This window comes from Electrona antarctica (assembly GCF_951216825.1).
Source record: "Electrona antarctica genome assembly, chromosome: 22".
Classification (NCBI taxonomy): Eukaryota; Metazoa; Chordata; class Actinopteri; order Myctophiformes; family Myctophidae; genus Electrona; species Electrona antarctica.
Window position 1 is genome coordinate 35404875 of NC_136805.1, and position 27455 is coordinate 35432329.

General features: G+C 42.4%; 1 protein-coding gene across 3 annotated transcripts; it reads right to left on the bottom strand.

Annotated features, from left to right (window-relative positions):
* Window positions 1-27247, bottom strand: sec31b (SEC31 homolog B, COPII coat complex component). Of its 3 annotated transcripts, none has more exons than XM_079493078.1 (26): window positions 27115-27247; window positions 25634-25749; window positions 25221-25344; window positions 24666-24858; window positions 24049-24144; window positions 22385-22525; window positions 21809-21951; window positions 21589-21688; window positions 21304-21465; window positions 20691-20843; window positions 20351-20584; window positions 19170-19244; window positions 18837-18929; window positions 17807-17924; window positions 16197-16369; window positions 15073-15199; window positions 14690-14835; window positions 13911-14084; window positions 12176-12319; window positions 11349-11547; window positions 10519-10935; window positions 8722-8777; window positions 6173-6301; window positions 4998-5117; window positions 4553-4624; window positions 1-3894 (listed from the first exon to the last, which is right to left on the bottom strand). In XM_079493078.1, exons 2-26 carry the CDS (start codon window positions 25710-25712, stop codon window positions 3715-3717), a joined length of 3648 nt encoding a protein of 1215 aa, XP_079349204.1. In that variant the 5' UTR covers window positions 25713-25749; window positions 27115-27247; the 3' UTR covers window positions 1-3714. The 3 variants fall into 3 exon arrangements, with proteins under 3 accessions (XP_079349204.1, XP_079349203.1, XP_079349202.1); XM_079493077.1 differs by having other exon boundaries at window positions 4998-5114; window positions 16197-16375; XM_079493076.1 differs by having other exon boundaries at window positions 16197-16375.
* Between the last annotated feature and the right edge of the window lie 208 nt (window positions 27248-27455).

Here is a 27455-nt window from a genome sequence, read left to right on the forward strand (position 1 = left end):
TCACAAAAGGTATTATTTATTATTCTTCCCCCCTGTGATGTAATGTGGGTCAATACATCATACATGATCTTCATATGTACTAAACTTGCAATTTCACAGAATTGCGAATTTTCAAGTTACAAATTTCTTCCTTCTTGATGCACACTACATTGTTATCTCTACCTTGTTTACTGACAAGAGTTCATGCCAAAACTCTTCTTATTCCGATCTGGCATTTCTGTAAGCTGCTCTGAAGAGTGTCTACTAGAAGTGCCTACATTTTAAATTGTGTGGATGGCGGGTGAATTTTGTATCTGCACACGCGGATTCGGGTGACATCAGAGCTGATCCCTACATCTCTAGGCTATGTTTGTTAGCAATTAGCATTACTAATCGTATGAATTGCAAGTCCAACTTGTGAAACAGGTCTTAGTTCTTTTAAATTAAAATTTATTGGAAAAAAGATACAGAAAAATAACAAAGCAACATGGATTGGATTGTATAAATATCTGTGCAACCAAAATGAGCACTGAGGCACTTCAATGCCTTCTGCTGCCATATTATGCTTATACAGACATTCACCTGCTTATGTCCATCGACTGAAAGAATACTACTCACAAAACTTCAGCATTGATAGCACACTTCTCCTCAAATTGTAACCACAATTGGACACGTGAGTTGTTTATAATTGTGCTATCTTCTAAACTAAAACAAGGAGTTAAAAGGGTTCAGCGGAGCGGGGTATGTGGGCTATAGACCGGGATAGTTTAACAATGGGAAGGCAGATACTTGTAGAAATGCATACACTTGAGTCAGAATAACAAAAATCACGCCTGTGTGAAGTGAGGGGAGCTCTTATCTTCGTACACCATCATACATCATCTCATTCCGGCCAAACACTCAAAGCTGGCCATTCATTGTCAATGCCATTCAATGTGTGTGTTTGCACAAACACTCAAAGCTGGGCATTGAATGTGTGCATTGGGACAAACACTCAAAGCTGTCCATTCATTATCAATGGCATTCAATGTTTGTGTTAGGACAATGTTTGCGTTTATACAAACCCTCAAAGCTGGACATAGGAGGGAGGGACCTCAAAAACTGCAGTTAACAACGGATGCTTACACACTTGTACAGCTAACAGAGGAAATCACACAAGCCACCTGGCAGCAGCTGTTAATTGGGTTGAACTAATTTCTGAAAGAATAAAATCTTTACTTTGAATGATAATCATCATTGAATTACATTCTGTCGCAGTGCTTTGGCCTGGAATCCCCAATGGCACAATTAAATAGACAAAAACATTTAAGCTATACAGTATGCATTTTTTAAGTTTTTTCATTGACATGTCCTGAAATCTGCTGTGCGGTGACATAATTAATCTTCAGCAAAGCGATGTTGGAGGAGTCCCATCATAGACGACATAAAGTGCAGCCAAATACATAATCCCACGTTTTTCTTTTTACTTTGGAAGTAGCCGCTAGTCTCACACACACACTTGTAGCAGTGCTATATTTCCATTTATCAACTACAGCTAAAGTGGGAGGACCATCATTATGTAATTTTGTATACAGTGTATTGCGTGGCCACCTGCACAACCAAAGCCTTGGTTCTAGTCACCTTTATGCATATCTCACAACAACATTTCACACTCATAATTGCACAGGATCACAACAACTTGCACACTAGGGTTGGGAACCTTTAGGCTTTTAACTATTCCGGTTTCTTAACTCATTTTGGGCGGGAACCCCTTTCGGTGTTTTAAACATTGTTATAATTTAGCTATTGAAAAATAGCAGATCTACACGCTCATAGCGCGCCACCGAGTGGCGCGCTACGAGCTTGTAGGTCTGCTATTTTTGAAAAATCGTGAAAATGCGGCACAAATCTTTGAATATATTCTTTCAGAGCGAATGTTTTAACTCAAATCTTTGCTTCTGGGGGGTCCCTGGTACTGCATATTTTGAGATGGGGGTCCGTGGCCCAATAGAGATAATTCTGGGGGTCCTTGACATGAAAAAGGTTGAGCACCACTGACATAGAAAAATAGGTTTTTCAGAATTGTTTTAGGATTTAGAAGCATTTTTTTAATCGACCTCAGTCCAAAATGGGTTATTGATTCCCTCATAACAGTTCGATTCCAAATGGACCCTTACAGGACTGAAACTCTCAGAGGCCCCTTTTCCACAAGTTGGGAACCGGTTTAGTTCTTTTTGGTTCTTAGTCCATGAGCCAGAGCTACGTTAGTTATGAATTGAGTGTGCAAAACCATACCTATATTAAATCGTTTATAGGATCAATATAAGTAAAGTAATACATGATAATTTGTAATACAATAAATCATCATCTTCGTGTAAGTAATCAACTAGGGAACTATAAATTAAATTTTTACCGAAAATTACAAAATGTGTGATAAATGTGAAAAGGCTACTCCTGTGGAAGGGTTAACACATATTAATTTACTTATATTGACTCTATAAACAATTTAATATAGGTATGGTTTTGCACACTCAATTCATAATTAACGTTCCAATTTTGGAGCTCTGGCTCATGGACTAAGAACCAAAAATAACTGAACCAGTTCCCAACCGGTGGAAAAGGGGGCCTCAGAGTGAAATTAACACATAACCCCTCTGAGAGTGTGATAAAAAAAAACGGTTCCAAATACAATGGAACCAATTCCAGTTCTTCAATCTCGGGAAGCGGGTCTGAAAAATAACCGGTTCCGAGTCCCAACCCTATTGCCTACCACATTCACCTCATTGTACACTAACTACCACAGTAACGCTCTCTCAGAAATACCAAACTCACCCAAGCTGCAGATTCCTTAGGAGAAGGTTACATAAAAGGAATACAACAATCTTTTATATTAATGGTAATTATTATCAAAGCACATCGTCATCGTTAGCTCAAAAATAAATAAATAATTTCATACAGTTGGAGGCCATCGATATTGTCCTTTTCTTTTTGCTGAGGTTTGCGTGATCTGCGCAAAAGGACAGTTAACCCATTTTGGGCGGGAACCCCTTTTGGTGTTTTAAACATGTTATAATTTAGCTATTGAAAAATAGCAGATCTACAAGCTCATAGCTACGAGCTACGAGCTTGTAGGTCTGCTATTTTTGAAAAATCGTGAAAATAGGATTTAGAAGGATTTTTTAAAATTTTGAGGTCAGGCCTAAATGGGTCAAATAATAAAGGGACAATATCGGTGGCACCCAACTGTATAACAACAATAGGATCGATAACACTGATGTTTGGTTGTGTTTATCCTGTCGGGGTTGTGCTGAATCTTTTACTCGCTCTCACGGTGGCGTCGCTCGCCGAAAACGGTAGAGCTAAAAGCACGCACATGCGTCGCGATGTGGATTGCTTATGGATCGGCCCTTTTTTCCGGCGAGCAATGTGGTCGTGCGACGAAGTCTAACGAAATCGAGCTTCAGACCAGTGGTTCTCAAAGTGGGGTCTGCCAGGGACCCCCAGCAGTCACCACTTTAACCATTATTTTATATTTTGGCTATTCAAAGATAGCAGATATACAAGCTCATAGCGTGAGACTCGTTTTTAGAAAAAACTTGGAAGATTTGTGCAAATCTTTGAATATACATATTTTTAAAGCGAACATTTTTAACTCCAAATTTTGCTTTGGGGGGGGGGGGGGGTTTGTCCATGGCCAAATACATATCAATTTGGGGGTCCTCCTTGACAAGGAAAAGTCTTGAGAACCTTTGCTTTTTAGACGCCCAGCTTGTTGGCGATGGTCATGACTACTTTGAGGATGGGCATGAAGGCGGAGATCTCGCTGAAGTTGCTGCTGCCGACCACCTGGGTGTGGATCTCCAGGCCGCGCTGGTAGCTCTGGCTGGCCACACATCGGCTGATCTCGTGGAGGCCACCCAGGATGTGCTGTGAGAGCTAACAGAGAGAAGATATGGCATGGTATTTATTATATAGGCACATGGCAGTGGTTTTCTTTCTACCACAAGAGGCAGCTGAATTCAGAGTACCGTATATTTTTAAATAGGACGTTTAATATGCAAAATCTATTGGGACCCCGGGCGTTTAAAAGGACCCATTTGCACCAGGCTTTTATTTATTTTTGCACAGGCCAGCACCGGCCATTATCCTCTATACATTTGAAAACCTCAACGTAATAGAGCAAGACTGCTGCTTGCTTACACCAGGGCTCCACCGGGCGCGTCAGCGTCGCGTCTCCGTCAGGGAATGTTCCCTTTTTAATCAATGAAGGGTGGCTCCACTGCCCGCGTTGCGTGACGCGTGACTCGTGCATTACAATTGAACCGGTGCGTTTTTTGACGCACGCGACGGAGACGCAACGCGTCCGGTGGAGCCCTGGTGTTAGGCGGACACCACCAAACGCCACGGTGCACGGACAGCCTCCTGGGACCTCGCGAAAAATCCCCCCCCCAACTTCCGCCTCAATGTGCGATGTTTACAAGCATTTTTCCTTGCACTACCTTAATAAATAAAAAATGAACAGACGTTGATCAATACCTGCCTTATCTGAAGGGACTTGACCGAATTACTATTCAATATGTTGATCATTCCTTACCGACTGCTCTCTCAGCTTGTCGTATAGGTATCCCAGGCGCTTGGCTGCATCATCAAGTTTCCTTTTCGTTTGCTGCAATGCAATGCAAAAAAAGATATATATTTTTAATAATCGCATATTAACTTCATAAAAACAAATTCCACAAGTTCTCCAAAAATAGCCGATCTACAAGCTCACAAAGCTTGCAGGTCCGCGATTTTTGGCGATTTGTGTAGAGTGAAAAGAGCGTACCAAATGCGCTCTTTCCAGGTCCGTTTAATTTAAGTATGGAGGGTATAAGTGGTGCTGAAATTGCAGCTCAACAAAAGCTAATTCTTCCTAGTGCCCGGACGGAGGACAATTTCACGACAAATTGAAATTGTGAGCGTTTTCTTTATTTTTAAATCACGATCGACAAATGATAACGATTATGGTCCCATGAGCGACACCAGTGTGAGTGACTTACTGGATCTCCTGCTGCTAGCTGGCAGCGCTGCACCAGGCTGTCGAAGGTACTTCTGAGAACCATGTGCTCAGCAGGGATCTCCCGCTGCTCCACCCTCTCTGCTGGCAGCTGCTGGAGCTGCTGAGGGAACAAAAATACACCCCACAAAAATCACTGGAGATGTACCCATAGATACCATTTCTATCTTCCCAATACAGATTTCGATAACCCATAACTTGCGTATCGGTCGATACCGAGTACCGATCCGATACCAGTGTGTCTCAAAGTGGGGTCCAGGGACTCTCTGGGTTCCTTGAGCGGGTTCTAAATAACGGACCCTTACAGCGCTCTGTAACGCAGAGAGTGTACACATGGCCATTTGGTTCCATTCGTCCACTCTCAGCGTTGTGGGGGTCCTTGAAATTAGTAGAGAAAAGTCCTTGTGCATACCTACAAGGACAGGTGCGTCGGAGCAAGCAAACAAATGTGAATAATGAGAGAAAAGAGGTTGTCCCGCACAACGTCTTCACTTTTAGAGCAGCAGTTGATTCAGCTGAGTGACAACATTTCGGTCTAACGACCATATCCGGGATACTTGAAGGTCATTAGACCGAAACGTTGTCACTCAGCTGAATAAACGGCTGCTCTATAAGTGAAGACAGTGTGCGGGACCTCTTTCCTCTCGGTCCGTGAAATTAAAAAGTTTGAGAACCACAGGAATAAATACAAATTCAGTGCAGCTACAAGTTAGCACAAAAATGTAAATATGGCAGTACAGAAAGGGTATAATAAAACATTAGTGTAACATTAACTGAAGCGTTCAAAATACAAAATAATGATGCCTGTAAATGACATATCATGTGATAAATTACAGCAGCTTTTCCCCCCGATACTGGTATTGGTATCGGAACAACTCTACAAATCACAATTTAGGCATTTAGCAGACGCCCTTAATCCAGAGCGATTTACCTAACATCCGTCTAACAGTAGAATATCTGCACAGTGAAACTATGAGCTATTTTGATGCTTTTGTGTGACTCTGTAGTATGGTCAAATAGGGCGTTCTCGTACACACAAAAAAGTTAGAATATGGTGATAAGAGGTTTCTGCCCCCGACAGCGACGATATTACAAATACAATATAGCAACAGATGCCAAAGATACAACCTAAAGAAACAGATGCTGATGGACACCTACCTGTACACTGGGCTCCTGGGGCGCTCCTGGGGGGACCTGGGCCATGTGGTCATGTGCTTGAGGGGCCTCCACTGGGAAGCCCATCACAGGGGCGGTGATGGGTGCAGGTGGAGTGTAGTTATCAGGGACCTGAGCACAGGGAACAGCAACAACCAGCAGAGCAGGGTTTAGAAAACATGCCAGTGGTCAACACACTCCGATAGTGAGCAGTGTGGAAGAGACACTGAAGCTGGCAGCATACTTCAAAACAAGACCCTTTTCTGTCTTTTTTCCCCCTTGTTATAATTACTTGTAACAGAGTATTTCTATATTGTGGTATTGATACTTTTAGAATGTGAGTACTAAGAAGTATGCTGCAGCATTGACCTTGTTCATAGCATCTCATAAAACCTTTTGATAAAACAAAATTGAACACCATTATTGCAACTCTTATCTCAGTTACTCATTAGAATCTAATCTAAGGGGTAGGCACGGGTGCCAACATCGGCACATGGGATGGTGTTCACTGTGTGAGAGTTTTTGAGTGGTGCAACCACTCCAAGGAACAGCAATGTCCGTGTTAACCTATGTGTTAACCTATGTGACTATGTATGTGTGTGACTGTGTGACTATGAGTACCAGTAGGGGCAAAAGTGGCGCTGTTGTGCCAGAAACAGAGAGAGAGATAGTGCTGCACTGTAGCCTGCTAATGAGAGAGAGAGAGAGAGAGAGAGAGAGGGGGGGGGTGTCAGGGGAGAGGCACCACTCAGTTCACACGGGTGTGATTTTTATTGTAAAATTAAATATTCAAAAATGTTATCCCATACAAATTACATCCTGCACTAAATTCATTCAAACGCCTAACTCTGATTGGGGAGGGAGTCAGAGAGATCGGTGTCTAAATGATCACACATCCAGGTGTGAAAGAAAATATTTCAAACTTAATGTTGATATGGCACACCGACTATCAAGTAAATGAGAACTTGGCACTTCATATAAAAAAAAGTTGCCGATCCGATCCCTGCATTAGATCTACACGAAAGGGTAAACACTCCCAAGATTATCCTGTTAATACCAATAATATTAAAGGGGTTACTGATATCAAGATCTGATAATCAGTACTAGGCAACATGCAAAAATGTCACACTGTTAATGCAAAGTCCATGCGAAGTTCTTGGGGTTATCACCAACAGTGCACAGGTTAAGCACTTATTACACCACACTTACTACCACTGTCCTGGGTTCTCCATTCCCCCTTTGTCAGTTTGTCACATAGGAGAACCTAGAGCTGGTCAATGTGAATTCAAAGTGTTATCATGATATTTGTGGACTGAAAATACCAATATTCCATAGATCTCGATAGTCATATTTTCTAGGAACTTGTAAATACACAATTAAACGATGCGCCTGCACATATTTTTGAGTGGTGTAAACCACTCCTACAACTGGCTTTGTTAGTTTACGTGTCTGTCTGTTTGTCTGTCTGTCTGTCCCAAAAAATGAGCATGGTTGCTATGGTCACCCAGTTCACACGGGTGTGATTTCATTACGTCAGACCACAGCTGATCAGTCTATATAAGACCTTACACCACTCAGTTCACACGGGTGTGATTTTTTATCAATATGCATGTTTATTTACTGAAATTCTCAAATTCTCAGTGCCAAATGAGATATGGCACTGTGGCAGGAGAGCATTTAAAAAAAACAACAGAGACCAAATATATCAGTTATCAAATTAAAATGTTTGTAGCATAATGAAGAACTGATAGCCTAGAACCCAATCCCTTGGAGAACCCTGGCAATGTGGGAACTTCTGAAGCCTGATTTGTCATCGTACAACAGAGTTGCGTGTCTAAAATAACCGATCTACAAGCTCTCAACGTGAGCTGGATTGCGAGCTGCAGATCGGCCATATTTGGCAGGCGACGCAACTGTACGATGGAGTATGAATAAAGCATTAGTGTTCTGCATCTGACCCCATTCTTCCAATGCACCTCAACAGACGAGAGTCAGGTGCAGTCTATTCTACCATCAATAAGAACGAAAGTTGCGGGTTCGAGCATTTATACGAACACGATTGGCCCATGTTCGGAGGGGGGAAGCAGAGCGGGAACGGTGCCATGACTGCAGTGCACGCAAGTAATCCTACTGGCCGGGGCGGCACCTGTCAGCAGGGAGTGTTGGACGGGAGGAGTAGAACGAAGGCTCTCCTACGTCCTCCCGGTGGGGGCTCCTCACTGGCAGGTGAGTCGGTAGGATACAACAGCAGTGACAACACACAAAGGTGTGTGTGCGGGGTGGAATTAACCCCAATAAAACCGGGAAAGCATCCGTGTCATTTTACATAATTGCATGGGCTATAATCTATTCAGAAATGGCAGCTATACAAGCTCACAGCGCGGTACGAAGTGAGCTTGTACATGTGCTATTTTTGAACATTTTGGGGGGAAATAAACTACTGATTTAGAATGCATTGTTGCCTTCTGCATTTGTAGAATCGGCCTCCGGTCTTAATAATGGGTAAATTGGCATAACAACTAAATTGGGGAAAAAAGCAAGCACAAAGGTACCTTCTTTTTCCTATGTCCATGTACAGCCGGTGGGTCATTCCATCCGTCTAGAGCTGCTGTAACAGAGAGCACACAGTATTAGATCAATAGAGCTGCTGTAACAGAGAGCACACAGTATTAGATCAATAGAGCTGCTGTAACAGAGAGCACACAGTATTACATCAATAGAGCTGCTGTAACAGAGCGCATACAGTATTAGATCAACAGTCAGTGTGCATTTATTCACCAATAAAAATCCGTTCCTCCTCCAATCAAATACCCAAGCATTTTAAAATAAGGGGAAAATATATATATTATGTTGTACGATTTCTGGCCGTTAATAGAGTGCCACCGCAAAAATAACAAAGATTGCGGCAAATGGCCAAGCGGCATCTGAGATAATTGCAATGTTAAATATATAATAAAATAAAAACTGGTTATTTTCATTAGTTGGGTTATTAGCTAAGCCTAGTGTATAATGTAAATTCTGTATGTCGTCATCTACAAAATGTGTCCACGAGACAAATTGGGCATTAGGTGAACCATGGGCTCACCTACAGTATGCACAACAGCTTGCTTTAGTTTATATTATATCTATTCTTAAGTCGTTACATTAACCTCAAGCATGTAGCTGCAAAAGCAAACACTACCAAGTACACTCTCATGTCATATATTAGGCACCCTAAATGGCTATCCACACCAAGAACAATAACTATAAATATTAGCTCTACGAAATTGTTTGAACTCATGTGGATGGTAGAGTCCAGATAACAGGCACAACGACAACAGCACTGGTAAATTATATCGTTGGGATTAGTTTCAGAGTGATTTGATAAATGATCACTGAACGTGATCACATTTATCAAATGACAGAACGTAATGGGTTCGTCATTGTGTGAAAGTGAGGAAGGCACTTGCATGGAGGGCCCTGAATGGCATGACCAGTGTATGGAACTCCAATCTCCCCCGACAAATCAAACTCAGCTTCTTCTACGCAACAGTGGAGTCTGTCCTCCTATACGGCAGTGAATGCTGGACCCTGAAGCCAACCCTGCAGAAGTCCCTTGACGGGTGCTACACCAGAATGCTGCATGCAGTACTTAACATCAGCAAGACTGTACATGTTACTAACAAGACTCTGTATGAGGGACTACCAAGGGTGAGCCAGAAAATAGCAGCCAGGAGAATGAGACTAGCAGGACACTGCCAAAGGCATCAAGAACTGCCAGCCAACAAACTGGTGCTCTAGGAACCAACACACGGGCATCGATCAAGAGGACGTCCCACGCTAACATATGTGGATGTACTCAAGAGCGATGCAGGAGCGCAAAGTACCAACGAACTGGCCAGATGTATGGAGAGCCGGGATGACTGGAAACAACGATGGAGGGCTCGTCTGAGGACGACCTAGAGAGAGATTGTGGATGTTACAGTTAACATTCTTGGTGTGGACGGCCCTTAACCCTGTCACCTTGATCGTCACAGCGGGAACTCAGCCAAGGAAAGTATCCTGAAAGCCAATTGAATAGGACATCTCAACAGGAGTGATTATTATCCATCGACAACATGCTCCGCCCATAACATGGTTAAGGTTAGTTACACAGAGCTTTGCTCTGTGCAACGTATGTGGCAAAATGGAATGAACGTTGCTCGTTTCTAGTCACTTTGTACTTTGTAGCACTCGATCGTTTTCGTTGCACTCACAGGCCGTGAGTGCCGTTTGTTTCCTCGGACACTGCATGTTGTAAGTCACTATGGCTACTAGTGACACTGCTAAACAGTAAATAGTGTGTGGTGATGACTGGCTGTGTGGTGTACCTGTGGGATGGGTGGGTGGAAGGGCAACGGAAGCAGGGTAGGGATTGGCAGCAGGAGCTCCGGGCCCGCCCTGCGGGTATCCCGGGCCGAGGGACGGGTACGGACCAGGTGCCATGGAAGGCGGCGCGGGGCCGTGGCTGTGGCTGTGCGCTGGCCCAGCGTACATGGGCACGTGGCCTCCGGCCTGGGAGCACGGCGGCATGATGGGGCCCGACGGCAAGGACGTGGAGGGTATGAAGCCTGCTGTCGGCGGCACCCCGGGGCTGGGCATGGGGGGCAGGCCACCGGGGGCACCCGAATGAGGCGGTGGCGGGGGTCCTCCTGAGAAGGTATTGGCTGGCATAGGAGGACCTGGCGCGGGGAAGGTCGGGGGTCCGCCCATGAGCGGCTGGGGATGGAATGGCTGTTGAGTGATGCCTGATGATGAGAGAGGACCAAACAAGACTCTCAGCTAGTGAACAGACATAGAGCACAACAGTTAATCGAACTGATAATAAAAAAACTGATTGATTTGATTTGAATAAAATATATATTTTTTAAAAACAATGTCTCAAATAGCTGATCTACAAGCTCACAACGAGTTGCTTTGATCGGCTATTTTTTGCGTGACACTGTTGTGTGACAAAATATAAAATAGGGTTTAATTGGTGGTAAATCGATTTGGTCTATTATGAAAAATCAATTCGAACTTTCTCACGTTAATAATATAGGCCTGCATATACATACATTTTTAAACATCGTTCTCAATGATGAGGAAAAAGAAATGAGAGAGAATAATATCTAAGAACATAAATGGATAGTTGCAGCCCTAGAATGGACAAATGGCAGACCTGAAGCAGCAGCGGGATGTTGGGGCGGGTAGGGAGGCCGTAAGGCAGGGCGTGGCGCGCTAGGGGGGAGGACGGTGGAGGAAGGAGGCAGGCCGGGCCCGGTGTTGGCAGGAGCAGCTTGTGGAGTGAACACGGAGGGCATTGGGGGAGGCTGCCCAACAGGAGCCATCTGGGCAGGAGGAGCAGGCTGGTACTGACCCTGTGGTGCAAGGGGTTGAGGCTTATAATCATTTCGATCTGACCCTGTGGTGCAAGGGTTGAGGCTTAACCCATTCTGACCTGAGATCAGATTCTAAAAATGTCTTCTACATCCTGACAGTTTTCTGAAAAAGCTATGTTTCTATGTCAGTCGTTCTTCGATTTTTCAAAAATAGCAGACCTGCTATTTTTCAATAGCTAAAGCATAACATGATGCTAACACCAAAAGGGGTTCCCGCCCAAAATGGGTTAATCGTTTTCAATCATCCGACGTCCATTAGAACAGTGGTTCTCAAACCTTTTTCGTGTCAGGGACCCCCAAATCAATGTGTGTTTGGCCTGAAAATATGTTGCGCCATGTTTAATGTTTTTAAAAAATCTTTCAAATGTTTTCACGATTTTTCACAAATAGACGATATGTACACTACAGGATAATATACAGAATTTAGCTGGGGACCCCCTGGAATCCCCTCAAGGACCCCTGGGGGTCCCCGTATCCCACTTTGAGAACCACTGCATTAGAACACTGCCAAGGTTGTGTAGATTACATTCATTTTCAATGACTGGATTCACAAATTACATAATTGTGAATAAAAATAAAAATAATAAAAAGTGTGTGTGTGTAATACCATGGCTTTGTGTGCAGCTGGCAGGGCAGCAGGAGAGGGCTGGGCAGGAGACAATTCCACTTTGGCCTGGACGGCGGGCCGCTGTCCCACGCCTACCCCTCCCTGAGCATGGAACAGCCTGTCTTTCAGCATCATGATCCCTGGCTGGAGACACACATGCACATGCAGTACACACTCAATGCTAAATGCCTCAATTGTAGCACCAACCTGTATTAAAAATAACATTTGGTCAATAAATGTATACGTCACAATCGATTCAATAACATTTTCTTTTCTCACCTCTCCTGCTCTATGCCAATGTCTATCCTCTCTCGTCTCACAAAAACAAATACATGGAGCGCACTCACATTTATTTTCAACCACTTCTTTCAACTGTTGTGGTGAGAATTGAATTAAGCTGCAGGGTGTTCCACTGTTGTTATACAATGTACAGCAGGGTGGAAGCAGTAGCTCTCCAGTACACCTGCCTCACGTCTGGTATCATATGGACTGGTAACTTGTGCAAATGTTTCAGGTGTCTGAGACAGTCTGACAACATAAGGCACACATAAGGCTCCATATAGGGCCATCAATTGAGTCAGGATGCAGTTTACAAAAACTTAATGTATGGCTAATCCAGTCAGTGGCTGGTGCTTGTGGAACAGCCAGCTCAGCTAGTCTTCCTTTTCTTAAGACTGGTTTATGCTTAGTTGCGTGTCAGTGTTGCACGACTAGAATAGCATATGTACAAGCTCACAATGCGTTGTGCTGCACGAAAAGGAATGGCATCGTTTCTGTAAAGCAGATTTGTTTGACAGTGTGGACATGACATCCTCTTCTTTTTAACAAAGTGTAAAATATATTGGGTTAGTTTGGAAGACATACTGGGAACTAGGCATCCTACAATGTAGAAACAGTGCCACCCTATGGATTAAAGTGTAACTACACAATTCATATACTTTTGGGAATTCGGTGGGAAAATATATATTTTACTAATCCGTCTCAAACAAAGCCAAAACAAAACCCACATTTCAGCAGTTTGACACGTCCACTAAAGATACAAGTTAAATAATGCCTGTGCTCTTTTTTCAAACAGCTGCTAAAGTATATTGTACTGTCTTCTTAAAGATGTTTGTCATACTGCTGTTTCACCTGTACCTTATTTCTATCTCATCCAGCATTATTTATATATATATGTTATATTGCCTTGTTATATTGTACTGTTTGCTGTCTGTTGTGCAGAATCTCTGCGGAACAAGTCCCACCAAAGTGACAAACAATTCATGATTCAGAGATTTAGAGTATTTGTACTAGGGAAATAGGTTGATAAACTTGATACATAATAGAAATACTAGTATCGGTGACTTGTTGATTACCCATGTCATCCCTAATATAATGTACAGACATTAGAGAGCTTGATCGTGAGAGAACATTTTATTTATTTATATTATAAATATATTTAAAAGGGGCGGCAGGGGCTCAGGGGTAGAGTGGCCACTAGAGCAGCCGGATGGGAACCGCGAGGTTCCCAGTTCGATCCCGGGCTTCCCCATGACTCTGAACCCCTAAATTGCTCCTGATGTGCAGGTTCATTGGTGCCTTGCATGGTTTCCTCTGCCATCGGTGTGTGAATGTGCGTGTGAATGGGTGAATGTAATGCACAATCTATGTAAAGCGAAAATGCACCATTTACCATTATTTATGAGGAAAATCAGGGTTTCGAACAAGGTCTGGTGGACTGCTCCGCCTCTCTTACCTGGTCTGAGTTCTCAGGCAGGTAGGCCATGGCAGTGGACAGGCTCCCCTCTGCAGCCAGTATACCAGCATAGCAAGTTAGTTTCTCTGCCAAGACGTTGCTCTGCACCGACACCTCAACGTTGCGGAGGCGCTCGATCGACTTGCGCAGGATCATCACCTTCTCCACTAGATCCTGCCGAGTACACACATTATAACTCTTCATTTGATGAATCCATGAATTAATATTAATCATTTACAAGGAAACAAATGTAACAGGTTTAGACTAGAGATGTCCCGATACTGTATCGGTAAAAGTATCGGATCGGCCCTTATTTGTCATATCGTATTGGTGAAAATGCCAGTCTAACCACAGATCCGACACAGGGGTTAAGGGGTTGACACTATGGCAGGTAAATAAAATGTTGGGACATGTGGAATTTGCTTTGGAGTTGCCCAAACTGCAAGTGCATATTTGAGTGGAGTCTGCTATAAACACAACATGAAATCACGACACTGGTTTCGGTATCGGCTAACACAGAAATTGAGGTATAGGGATCGGATCGGAAGCAAAAAAAGTGTATCGGGACATCCCTAGTTTAGACAGTTCATGGGCACCTAATAGTACATTCTCCTCCACACAGTCAGACTGCCTATAACAGCCAAAACAGAGCAATATTTGTGTGACACAACACACCAGTGCTTTTGGAGTGGAATGGAAGGGGACCAAGGCACAGCCCCTATAGACATCTTTGTATATATACAACCTAAATCTCCGAAAGGCGTACGGTGGTACAATACCTCTAGGCCGAGAGGGCTGGAGCAGTCCTTCTGTAGAGCCCAGCATTCCACCAGCTTCTCCACGTTCCCAGAACAGATGTAACAGAGACACGCCTGCAGGCATCGCTTCTCCGCTCCTTCACCCTCCAAACGCGCTCCCAGAGTGTCTACCGAGCCGAGGGTCAGAGGGAGAGGATGGAGGGAGGACAAAAGACGGGGTGGATGCGGGGGTGGGTTGAGAGAGAATGTGGAGGTTGAGGACAGATGTAGACATGTTAACAGGGCAGGTAATTACAAACCCCTCTGGAACCAATTGGTGCAACTCGCCCCCCCCCCCCCCCCCCCCTGAGGCGAGACGAGTCAAGGTGTGATTCATGATGCGCCGTGCTCCTTTCTGAACTCACCACAAAGGTAGGCAAACTCCTCTGGGTGAGCGTAGGTCAGGAGAGCTGCCAGGGCCTCCTTCCAGTTGTCCAGCTCACAGCTCTGCACAATGTCTTTCCAGTTCTGCGTCACCACAGACGAGATGAGCTGCGAAACCAGACAGAACAGAGTTGACGTACAATACAGATGAGATAAGAAGGCTGGACGTGCATGATGAATCTGAAATAACTAATACGTTTGGCTGAGATATTGGCCATTATTATTTGACTTTCTTTTCGATCAGATTAGGCAATTATGCAAGAGACGTATCCATTTCTTTTCATAAGAGTAAAAATAATTGATCCTGTATTTGCCTGTTTGAACATTGCTCTTTACTAGAATCGTTCAGGGAGAGGATCACCGTAGCAGACTTGCCGCAAAAAGATAAGCCTCATCCGATACTCTCCTCATCCAATATTCTCCACAGCTTTGGTCTAAAGGTTCTCAAATATAAAAACTTTTGGTGATTTTTTTAAGAAGAAGATATTACACCTTTTCTGAATATCGGTGGGCTAGGACTCTTTCTAAGTTTCTAAGAATCTAATCCAAATAGATCTGGCATCAGTCTCGCTATAAAAACAAGAGTTGTTCCGAAACTGATACCAGTATTGGAAGAGCTGCCGATGCTGCCTAAAATGATGGTTATCGGTATCGGCGATATTTAGTATATTTTGATTGCTTCAGTTGATTTTGCACCACCGTTTTATAATCTCACTCTACCATTTACATTATTTTACCAACTTTAACAATTATCACGGAATTATTAATTTGTTTAGGAACAAATTAATAATTTGGTCTAAAGCAATTTCAAGGACCCCCCATAACTCAGTGTACAAACGGAACCGTACACTCTCAGAGTTACAGACCTGTGAGGGTCCATTTGGAACCCCCTCAAGGAAAACTGAGGGTCCCTGGACTCCACTTCGAGAAGAACCCCCGTTCTAGATCTTTTTTTGTTGTATTTTTTTTTATACACACAACAGCATCTGGATCAGTACTCGATATCGACCGACAGTTGTGTGCATCCGACGGTATCGGGAAGGAAAAAATGTAATGTTATCGGTACACATCTGTACCAAATACTACGAGGGTGAAGTGTCATCACCATGGAGATGCTGTTGCGCTGCTCGTCCAGGTATCTCTGCTGGGTCTTCTGCAGGAGCTCCTCTCCCCCGCTGATGGACAACAGGATGGCCTCTGCGTAGCGGCCGTCATTCAAACACAGCTCCACGGCTCCCTCGAAGTTGCCCACCAGCAGAGCCTGGCTGATCAGGCCGTCTGCATCTTCAACAAGGAGACAAAAAGCATGCGAGTGTTCAGAGCCTGGCTGATCAGGCCGTCTGTATCTTCAACAAGGAGACAAAAAGCATGCGAGTGTTCAGAGCCTGGCTGATCAGGCCGTCTGTATCTTCAACAAGGGGACAAAAAGCATGCGGGTGTTCAGCCAAAATTAGGAACACTGCTAGCCTGGCTCCAGCCCTGAATCGCTACCATTAAAAAATATATTAAAACTAAATGAAAATTCACACCGAGTGTCAGGCTCAACACCGCAGCAGCAGTGTTGATTTCGTGGTCTAAAACTATGGCGAAAAATGCTTGACGAATACCTTTTTTTCACTGGCGAAGACTAAGCTATGATGACTAAATATATTGACAATTTCGTCGACAAATAAAAACTAGACTATGTTAGGGAGGGACTAGTGGAGAAGAGATCCAGTAGAACTAAAAGACAAGTCATCCTATGTTTGGTTGAGCTCGGGTGTTGCGCTCTGAAAATATAGATCTACAAGCTGTGAGCTTGTATATCGCCTACTCCATCAGTATACAACCAAGTGTAAAATGCAGGCATTCAGTTAAAATCAAATGTACATTTAGTCAACTAAAATCTTGATATTTAGTTGACTAAAACGAGACTTGATGTCCATGTAGTGCTGGTCTCCAACAGTTACTAAGAGTATGCTGATGTCAAGTACAACGTTAAGAAGAGCATAACTCTGAGAAGTAAGGAAGACAGTAAGCTGGTATTTCCTGATTTCTACCTGTCTGTAATGTCATTGAAAGAATGCAAAGAGACCAAATATCTAGGTCCTTATATAACCAATGATCTATCTGATGACAGAGATATTCTTAGACAGTGACGAAAACTGTATGCTCAGCCAATACACTCATACGTAAGTTTAATTTCTGTTCTGACGAAGCACTGTCCTTTCTCTCCTGCCAGAACTAACAGGAAGCTCTCTCTGCCTTGTGTATTCTTGTCTATTCAAATGTTTGTAGAAATAAATGTACCCACTTGCCCTGCTGTGCAACGAAACCTGATGTATAGATTTATGTGCAGGTTAACAGACATCATTGTAGCACTTTCCAACCCTGCTAAGAGCTCTGTGGAGCTACTGGCGTTCTAGCTTGTCTGTACAGAGATAAGTCCCCCTTGTTTGTTTTATGCTTTGTTTATTTATAGTTTGTTTACTTTTGTGTTTCTAAGTTTTATGTGTACCGCTCTATGGACCCCCCTGTGAGTGTCTTGAATAAAGTTTGAATTGAATTGAATAGACTAAAACCTTTCAGTTGACTAAAATATGCCTAAAATGGAATAATTATTTTTTATTCAAAAGGCTATGACTAAACTAAATCAAAGTTTGCTGTAACAATTAAGACTGCACCACAGGTATGACTTGCAGATATCCAACAGAGAGATAAACTTGGAATACTTACCAGATGAGACGGGGATGTGAAAGCTGGGACTCTCCTTGGGGATGTTATTGAAGAAGTCCAGAGGTGAGACTGAACCAGATGTCCTGATGTCGCCTGCAGCGCTGGCCTCGTCAGATCTCTGCAAGAAGGTACAGCCAGGTACACATGGATTAAAGCAAAGATGTAATATCACCACTGTAACGAGACATTCAATTTATAGTCCTGTTAGGCCTGTCACAATTATTACATAATCGTCTAATCGCAACTATTTGAGAGAATCGCAATTGTTTCAACGTTAATTATTGATTTGCTAGTATCGATTTATTATTATATAATCATTATTCCTCTTATTTTAGTATTACCATACCGACTGGATGCTGATTCTGAATTATTGCAATTTTAACTATACATTGTTAGTTATAATTATGTCTGAATGGGCTGCCCTAGCAGGGAGGGAACGTAATCAAGGAAGATAAGGAGCCAGCTGCATTACTGGGAAAGGGGAACTGCTTAGCCAAAATACTGCATCACGGTCGTCTGATTACAATCGAAACCTTGGGGTTAACCTTTCATCCTCCTGGAACTCTGCATGCAGGTTTTTACCACCACTGGGATCGGTGTCAGACTCCCCTTGCCTTCCAAGGTAAATGGACGGCTTGGACGATGTCCGTTCAAAATGCCTAGTGTCATTTCAACCCATTACCGTCTTTTCATTATATTATTGTCATCTGTTGTATCAAATAAATCTACTAAAGACATTTAGTTGCTTTTCATCATTCTCTCACTGAAAACTTGTATGGGCAAGTCCCAAAGTGTGATTTGTGAGAACTTTAATCCATAGGGATATATAAGGACAACAGCAACTTGATCTGACAAACTAAACGATGGTCTCAAAAGGTTGAATGATCACTGATGAAGGACTAGGGTCTGTTGTTTTTATCCGTCCCCTGAATATTTCCTTAAAAGACAGTAAAGACATTCCAACTATATTCTAAGGGTACGGACCCTCAATTCCTTTTTTGATACGACAAAAGTTTTAAGAACTCCTGACCTCTGTGGAAAGCTGTTGCATCTTTTCAGCCAAGTCTTTAGCATCCACTCCATGTCCGTTGGGCTGCGAATTCTTCCCCAGGCATTTTGAAATCTAGACAAAAAAATAATCCAGTTAAGACTAACTAAATCATTATAATTTAAATTATATAGACAAAATACATGTAAAAGACATTATGACATACATTGTAGTATCATCCTGATGGTTATTGCCAAAACCAACTTTACAGTTATTTCTGAATTTGTGCTCAGAGTGCTCACAATACAGAGAAAAGTATATTACACATTCACAACATTGCACCCTTTACATACATGTAGGCTAAAGACAGTGTACCTTTCTGTCCAAATCTTCTTTGCTGAAACCCAAAAGTCTGAGGAACTTAACACGGGCTTCATCTTCAAAGTTGACCTGTAAAAGTTAAGAGTTACAGTAAGACATGTTACAAAGACAAATATGTTCTACACACCAATTGATAGACAGAGGATATCTAAGTAATAAGCTTATAATAACCTATAAAGTAGGAAAATGACCAAATTAAAAAACTAATTGTGGAGGTGAGATCAACAATCAGCTAATTATGAAATCTCATTCAACAAAACATAAAAAGGAAGCAAAAATACACGGGTACAGGCTTTAGTTTAGACATACTATTGGTCCGACTGTCATTAGACCGACAACCTACCTCAAACCCTAACCTAACCCTAACCGCAAGCACGGAGGCAGCGCATGTTCCACCGCATGTCGGAAAGGTGTTTTCGGTGTCCATCCGTTGGTTTGTGCGTTGAGCTTGTAGATCTGCCATTTTTGGCGAATCGGTTTGTGTAAAGTGAAATAAGAGCATACCAAATGTGTTCTTTACAGGTCCGTTTTATCAAGTATAGTCATGATAGAGCGCTTAAGTGGTACGGACTTTGCAGCTCAACAAAAGCTAATTCATCCTAGTGTATGATGGAGGACAATTTCACGATAAAATAAAATCTCTGCGATAGTGCTGCACGATTCTTGCTCAAATGTGAATCTCGATTTTCCTCCACAAGAATTGAGATCACAAAATACGATTTTTTTCCCCATGAAAATATTTATTGTCTTTAGTCTGTAGTTGAACATTACTACATTCCAAATGTGGCAACTGGAGCCAACTACTGTGGCTTTAAACAGACAACATCAAAGTGCTTGACATAAACCTCTCTTAAAGTGTCTCTCTTGAAGCAAAAACATAAGAGTTACTAAAATGAATTGGACAGCCAACCAGTGCAGCACTACTCCGCGATTTTTTTTTTATCACGATAAACGATAATAACTATCCGCAATTATGGGATCAGTGTATCTGGCGTAAACATGCAAACATTGTCCCCTTGTGAATCAGCTATTTTCGGAGAAAAAGGAGGGGCCCCAAGCATTGACCCCTATGGTCCCCCGGTCAACTAAGTATATAGCCTTTAAGTTGTTAACCATTTGAGCCACCAGAGGGCACGTATGCAGTACAGTACATGCATCAATGCTGCAAGGCTTACCAGAAGGAACTTCCAGATGTCCTGGTCGGCCTCCGTCTGTGCATTGTGAATCTTCCCCTGGCAGTAGTCGGCGAAGGAGCCCGACTCCAGCGCCGTCTGCAGCTCCCGTGAGCGCTGGAGGAAGTGGGTCTCCGTGGTCACCTGGCTGACAAACACCTGTCTGGGGACGACGGGCTGGGGGCTCTGCGCCGCGGCCGGCTTGGGGTTCTCAAACGTGACCAGCTTCCCGCCGAACTGAAACGGAGAAGAAACCAGCAGCATGTCAAACCTAAGTGGTTCGTTTTCTTGCATGCGATCGTTATATGCAGTAGTTTTTGTCGAGCGTTTTTGTCAAACTCACAGCAAATGAAGCCCCCACTGGCCTGCGGATCCACTTGGGTGGCTTTTTCAGAGGGGGAACGATGGTGGTCTGCCCTGTGGGCTGAGGAACTTGGAGGGGAGGGAGTGCTTGTCCGGTCCCAAAGGGGTCCATTGAGTCAAATGAGGAGGATATCTGTGGCAAACAAATGATAAAAATACAAATAAAAACAATAAGATTGAAACGTTGACAAGCAATAAAACTTAAAGAAGCTTTTTTTCAGCATCACCAGTGTGCAGACTCTATTCTTCTTTTCTTTTTTGTCATCAAAGTTTTTTAATGATTTTACAATAAAGCATACAAAATACACATGACTTACACAAAAGAAAGAGACAAGAAAAACAAACAAAAAAAACAAAACAAAACAACTAGCAGTCAAAAAAGAAAAACCCCAATGGACAACCCCCCTCCACATTCTGTTGTTGACAATAGTGATTATATCCGTAATGTATTACCAATTACAAATTGTTAATGCAACCTCTATTCTTCTTTTTTGATATTTCTGTTTGTCTTGCACCTGGGCCACGGATGTGCGTGCAGTGCACTACCTTCTTCAACAAATGTAAAGTTAGAGACATGAGAGCCCTAATAATACCTTATCAACGGTACTTTGCTGCTGAGCCTCCAGGCTCCCTCCCATCACAGAGTAGACACTGATCCTCCCGTCAAACGAGGCCGCGGACAGCAGAGCGGGGTTCCTGGGACACCACTGGACGTCAAAACACCACTGGTTGATCGTAGGCAGCTCATAAATGACCTTGAACGAAGAGACGCACAACACGTCAGCAACATTGGTGACGTGCTATTCTATTGCAAACAATAAATTGCGAGAAATGAATCAAGAAGTTCACAAAGAAGCAGCCTGCCAGCAGGGACATACTTCTCCCGTGTTGGGATTCCAGCAGAGGATGCGGTTGTCTTTGGCGCTACTGAGAAGGAGCTCAGAGTCCGCTTGGCTCCAGGATATGGACAGAATTCCCCTAAAGTGACAATAAATCCCCAAACATTAACTTAAAAGTCAAAATAATATAGCAATAATAGTTTTATAATACATAGAATATTCATCGTGAAATAGGTAAATAAATAGTGAGAGCCTTTACCTGGTGTGGTTCTCGAAGACCTTGAGGGGGGATGTGGCAAAGCGCAGATCCCACATCTGCATCACCGGCAGACGGTCGTCCTCAGAGGCCAACACCAGCTGCGTGGCCACGTCGGGGTGCCACAACATTCCCGAGCAGTGCATCTGGAAATACACAAAATCATTGACACACACACAAATATACAGATCTGCTTTAGCACGAGGATGTACGGTTGGAGGCCATCGATATTGTCCTTTTCTTTTTACTGAGGTTTGCGTGATCTGCGCAAAAGGACAGTTAACCCATTTTGGGCGGGAACCCCTTTTGGTGTTTTAAACATTGTTATAATTTAGCTATTGAAAAATAGCAGATCTACAAGCTCATAGCGCGCCACCGAGTGGCGCGCTTACGAGCTTGTAGGTCTGCTATTTTTTTTAAATCGTGAAAATATTTATTTCAGAAAACTGGAGGATTTAGAAGATTTTTTTTTAATTTTGAGGTCAGGCCTAAATGGGTCAAATGATAAGGGACAATATCGGTGGCACCCAACTGTATTTGACGGTGGTGTTGCTGGTTTGAAACTTTGAATCCACCCACCCTGTTGCTGTGGTCACTGATCTTGATGATGGGCTCATTCTTCCTCAGGTCCCAGACCACCGCCTTGCCACTGGGGTCGGCCGAGGCCAGGATGTGCTGGACCTGCCTGTTCCACGACACCACGCTGATGTCCTCGGCAGGCTGCAATGCAAGGAGGACACCGTCACTTTCTCTCTCTCTGTTTAACCACTGTTAATTTAACTCTGAGAGTGTACAAATGGAACCAAATGGACCCGTTTGGGTCCATTTGGTTCCATCTGTGTACACTCAGAGTTAGACCCATAAGGGTCCATTTGGTTCCTAACTATCTATAATTGACCTCAAGTCCCCGGACCTCACTTTGGGAACTACTGGTGTACAGTAACCAAGTAAAAAAAAATTGGTGACTTTGACTACATTTCCAGAAAGGGATTCGTGGGACCCAAACGTACGAATATATATTATGAATTAACCAGTGAAAATAGTTGATCTGTAGATCACTATTTTAGAAATGGGTTAGGGTTTTTGTTTTGTTTTTACACTTAATAATTAACGTAATTTGTACTTTTGAATACTTCAGTATTTATTTACTTTGTCCACCACTGATTGCAACAGTCATCTGATCAAATGATGTAATCACTAATCACAGTTCACATGCTATCAGTGTTAATATTGAACACTTAAGATTCAATTCCAAACAAACGACGATGCACTTGGAACACACACACACCTCTTAACTTTAATTAAAATATAATCTGATGCCATTCTGATTACATTTGAAGCAGTAAGTGCAGTATGCACACGCACGCACACGCACGCACACGCACACACACAATTTGTTTTTGATATTCTTTACACAACGTTCCTGCAAAGAATTACATTATTAATTTACTGTTTATGATCTTTGAGATTATTTAATAAAAAAAAAAGGTGGAATTGTCCACCTGAAAAGGTATTATTATTACTATTATTCCCACAAGCACAAGGACATTAACCCATTCATTCAAAGCATTCGAAGCATAGGTGTCATTTTAGATTTTTGCGTTGGCCATTAAAAAATAGCAGACATAAGCTCACAGTACATCTGCTATTTTTGAAGTGTGCGAACGACTGATTTAGAAGGCATTTGTAGAATCGGCCACAGGCCTTAATGGGTTAAACACACACACACACACACCAGACGGTAACGTTCATTCTTACCTCACACGGCTACAAAAAGGTAAGGGAACAGGGAGACGACAGTTCAACACAACTTCTGCCGTGGAATTGTGCTTTCTACTTTCAGTTTGGACTTCCAAGAGCCAATGTGGGTCAACATTTCATGTGTATGGGTGCAACAGATGATCAAACTAGTCGATGCAATTAGTGATACACTAAATGAAAATCCCTAAATAAGTCATTATTGACAAAAATGTAAAAGAAATACAGAAAATTGTACATCTACTAGCTCACAATGTGTGCATTTTATTTGCTAGATTTGCATGACACCATTGTACGACGTATAAAATATGTGTTAAGTGGTTAATCAGACCAATTTTGTCTATTATAAAAATAAACTAGATAATTTTCACGTTTATTTAAAACAAACAAATATATAAACCACGCTTCTAGTTTATTCAAATAATCAAAAAGATAGACTAATCTGTGAACTTGTGTAACATTTAAAATATGACATATCCAGTTACCTGTGTCTTTGTTCCAGGCGTCATTGGGTTGTTAAAATTGTTGAGGTCCCAGATGTATATTTCTGAATCATTGGATCCTGATGCGAGGAGATTGCTCTGAAAGAGATTAAAATCGATCAGACACACGGAATAGTGAACTAAGGCACTGGTTCTCAGCCATTTCTGTTACGTGTTCTAAGACCACTAAAAATCCTCAAGTTGTTTATTGAAAAACTATTGATATTTAACATCAATGATCTGAAGTTAGATTTGCACATAAATGAGTTGCCCGTCAACGTAGCAACCGGGCCAGTGTTAAAGTTGATTTTCAGCGAAGCCGTTTCATATTTGCTATAAAGCTTTATCTACGAGATATCTTGTAGTTGGCATACAACTGGTGTAGAGGGAAACTACGAGATATCTCGTAGTTGGCATACAAAGAATTAAATATGCTGAAATATAATTTGAACACATTTTTGATAGATTTAACAAAAAGGTACTATATATATATATATATTTATTTATTTATTTAGAGGTGCACCTATGTCCAGCTTTGAGGGTTTGTGTAAACACAAACATTGAAGACAAAAGTGTGGCTGAAAATTGTGATCGGCTTCTACCTTGATGGCATCGCTCACCTTAAAGGGGTTGAAGTCAAGTGCTCTGATGGGACCTGTGTGTTTGTTAGACTGTCCCACGATTGCGTCTGCTCCGGATATGATGGCTTGTGGGTTATATACCGTTAACGTTCCGTTCTCACTGCCACACACCAGTCTTCCTTCAGAATCGTCTGCTCCCAATCCAAAATCAACCCATATGATACTGTGCAACCTATTGGAATACACAAATGTACATCCAAAAACACCAGCCGTTATTTTTCTCCTTAACGAGTCAAATGCTGATAAATTCTTTAGTTGTGGGCCAGATAAGCTTCTCTGGTCTACCGGCCATTGGAGAAGCTAACAAACTATTTTTGGAGTAAATCATCTATACCAGAAATGTTGTAAAAAAACAATACATGAATGAATTGATCAATTAACAAATTAATTAATTCATTTTTTTTGTAGCAAAAGGTGGAAATAAACACAACATGGCTAAAAAACTTCAAATCCCTCACTGACCCCAGACACTGCTGTCAACGAGCAAAAAGTGCCACCACAGAGTGTAATGCATGAACTCTAGAACCTCCTCACCTGTTTGAGGTCGGTAATGACCCTTTGAGCTTCATGTCCAGGGAGGGGTCAGAAAAGTCCACCTCAAATATCTCGAGTGCAGCGGTGGTGTTGAAGGAGGCATCGAGCTGGTGAGCCGACGTGCCTGTTGTATTAATGACACAAAACAAAAACAGGTACGACTGAAAATCTACACACTGAAACTTTCAAATTCTAAAAAACAAACAAACAAAAAAAAACATTTTCATACATTTGTTGAAATTCAAGGTTAGGCATGAACATAGAAGAAAAGGCGGGTAAAGCATGCACATGCTCAAGTAGTCAGTGTTAATGCAGATGTAATGTAACTACTAGTGTACAAATGTACCCATATTTGTACACTCCCAGAGTTAATTCACGACACTGCAGGTGTTGCATGGCTACGTAGTACGTACCTAATGCCAGGTAGATGGGGTGGTGGGTTGCAGGACTCCAGGCCTGGTGGGCGGTCCTCTGAATCTCCTTCAATCTCATCTTCCTGGCTGCACTGCTGTGTGATGTCTGCAAGGTCCTGGACAGACAATCAAACAGCTTGAATATGTTGTGGTGGATTTACAATTCAGTTCAAACTGCCTTGCTTAGCTTCAAGAAAGTATGAATTTGTCTTACATCTGCACATTAGCTCGTGATTTGTGACACAAATATTGTGATATTAAGTTACTGATGACCTGTTCAAGTAAATGAATGATTATTGATTACCGTCATCTATATCTTTTTCTATATATTTATGGTGCTAAGGAAGAGACATCTCTTATTTGCACAAGAGACTGTAGGCCTAAGGCTTTTTTTAAATGTCCTTTGTTGAGTACTGTATATTTTATATGATTGTCCTGAAAGAGATTCTCTCTCTATTCTTGTGAGTGTGACTATTTGTAACCAGAAAAATGTTGGGGCTGGAGAAATGGTATGGTATTCTACACCTGTAAACTTGTGATGGTGTGGCAAATAAACCTGAAGATTAAGTTCTACACTTCTGCAATATAAATAAATTATAGTACGACTGATAGGGTGGTTCCCTATGGATGCTAAGTATCCTCCCCCCCCCCTTGAGAGGGTTCCAGGGGGCCCCCAGCAAAATGAGGAGCAGTTTAAAGCACTTAGTTAAATCCCTATTTTACTTTTCAGCTAAGCCTGCTTTAGATACCGGTATGCCATTTATGAAAAGATGTAGACTTCTTATAAAACCCTGCTGGTAGGCTAAATATCTGTTCAAATCTGGATCCGAGGCAAAACCTATATCAATTTGCAATTGCAGGTTCTTGACATGAAAACGTTTTCTGCTTTAACTATAATAGCATGCCATTGTCATACTTCGCAGATAAGAATTCAGAGGATACGTGTCTAAGAACCAGTTAGACACAACAAAACGGTAACACGTCTGCACTATTTCTTCCTTAGTTCACTCCACACCCTTGAGCTTGAGCAATAAGATGATGATGATCACCATGGTACATGTCTCTTCTTCACCGACTGAACTAAACCATACTACAATAGTGACACGTTGTGAGCTTGTACATCTGCTATTTTCAAAACATTTGGGAAAAACCCTGAACAATTGTTGACTTGACAACACAAGAATTCCCTTATGGAACTGACTCCCTGTCCCAAACCTTTTCGGATGGGGGTCCACGGCCACCAAATACACGTCAATCTGGGGTCCCTGACATGGAAAACGTTTGAGAAACACTGATTTAAAGAAACCCCGTTACAACACTTTAAAGAGACGTGTAATTCTTTGCTAAGCTCTTCTAGCCTGAAGCTAGCCGCTGTTAGCTAGCCAGACCCACCCTTGTTGATAACTTAGCCACACAGGGCGGACAAACATGTAGCTCTTGTCTTTGAAAACTGACAGTCATTTGAATATAATAGCACTCACGTCAGTCGTTATTTGAAGTTCCAATAGTCAAAGCCAATTAAAACAAACCAGCTAGTCCACTGCTGCTGCTAGCTGCTTCGACCAGCGAGAACCACCTAAGCACTAGTTTGCCGTGTTGTCACTTCAGTACGGTGGCTGACAAAGGTCACAATGCGCATGTCCTCTTTTGACCCGAGTAGACTTTTCTCATGACTTTTAGTAGTGCCTACACTGCCTAGTTCTCAAACATTTAAATTTCATAGCCATAACTCTGGCTGCACGAATGGAGCCTTTGTACACTCTGAGTTAGTGTTTTCCCCCCCACTGTATATGTTTTCCCCCCTTTTTACCTTCTTTATGAT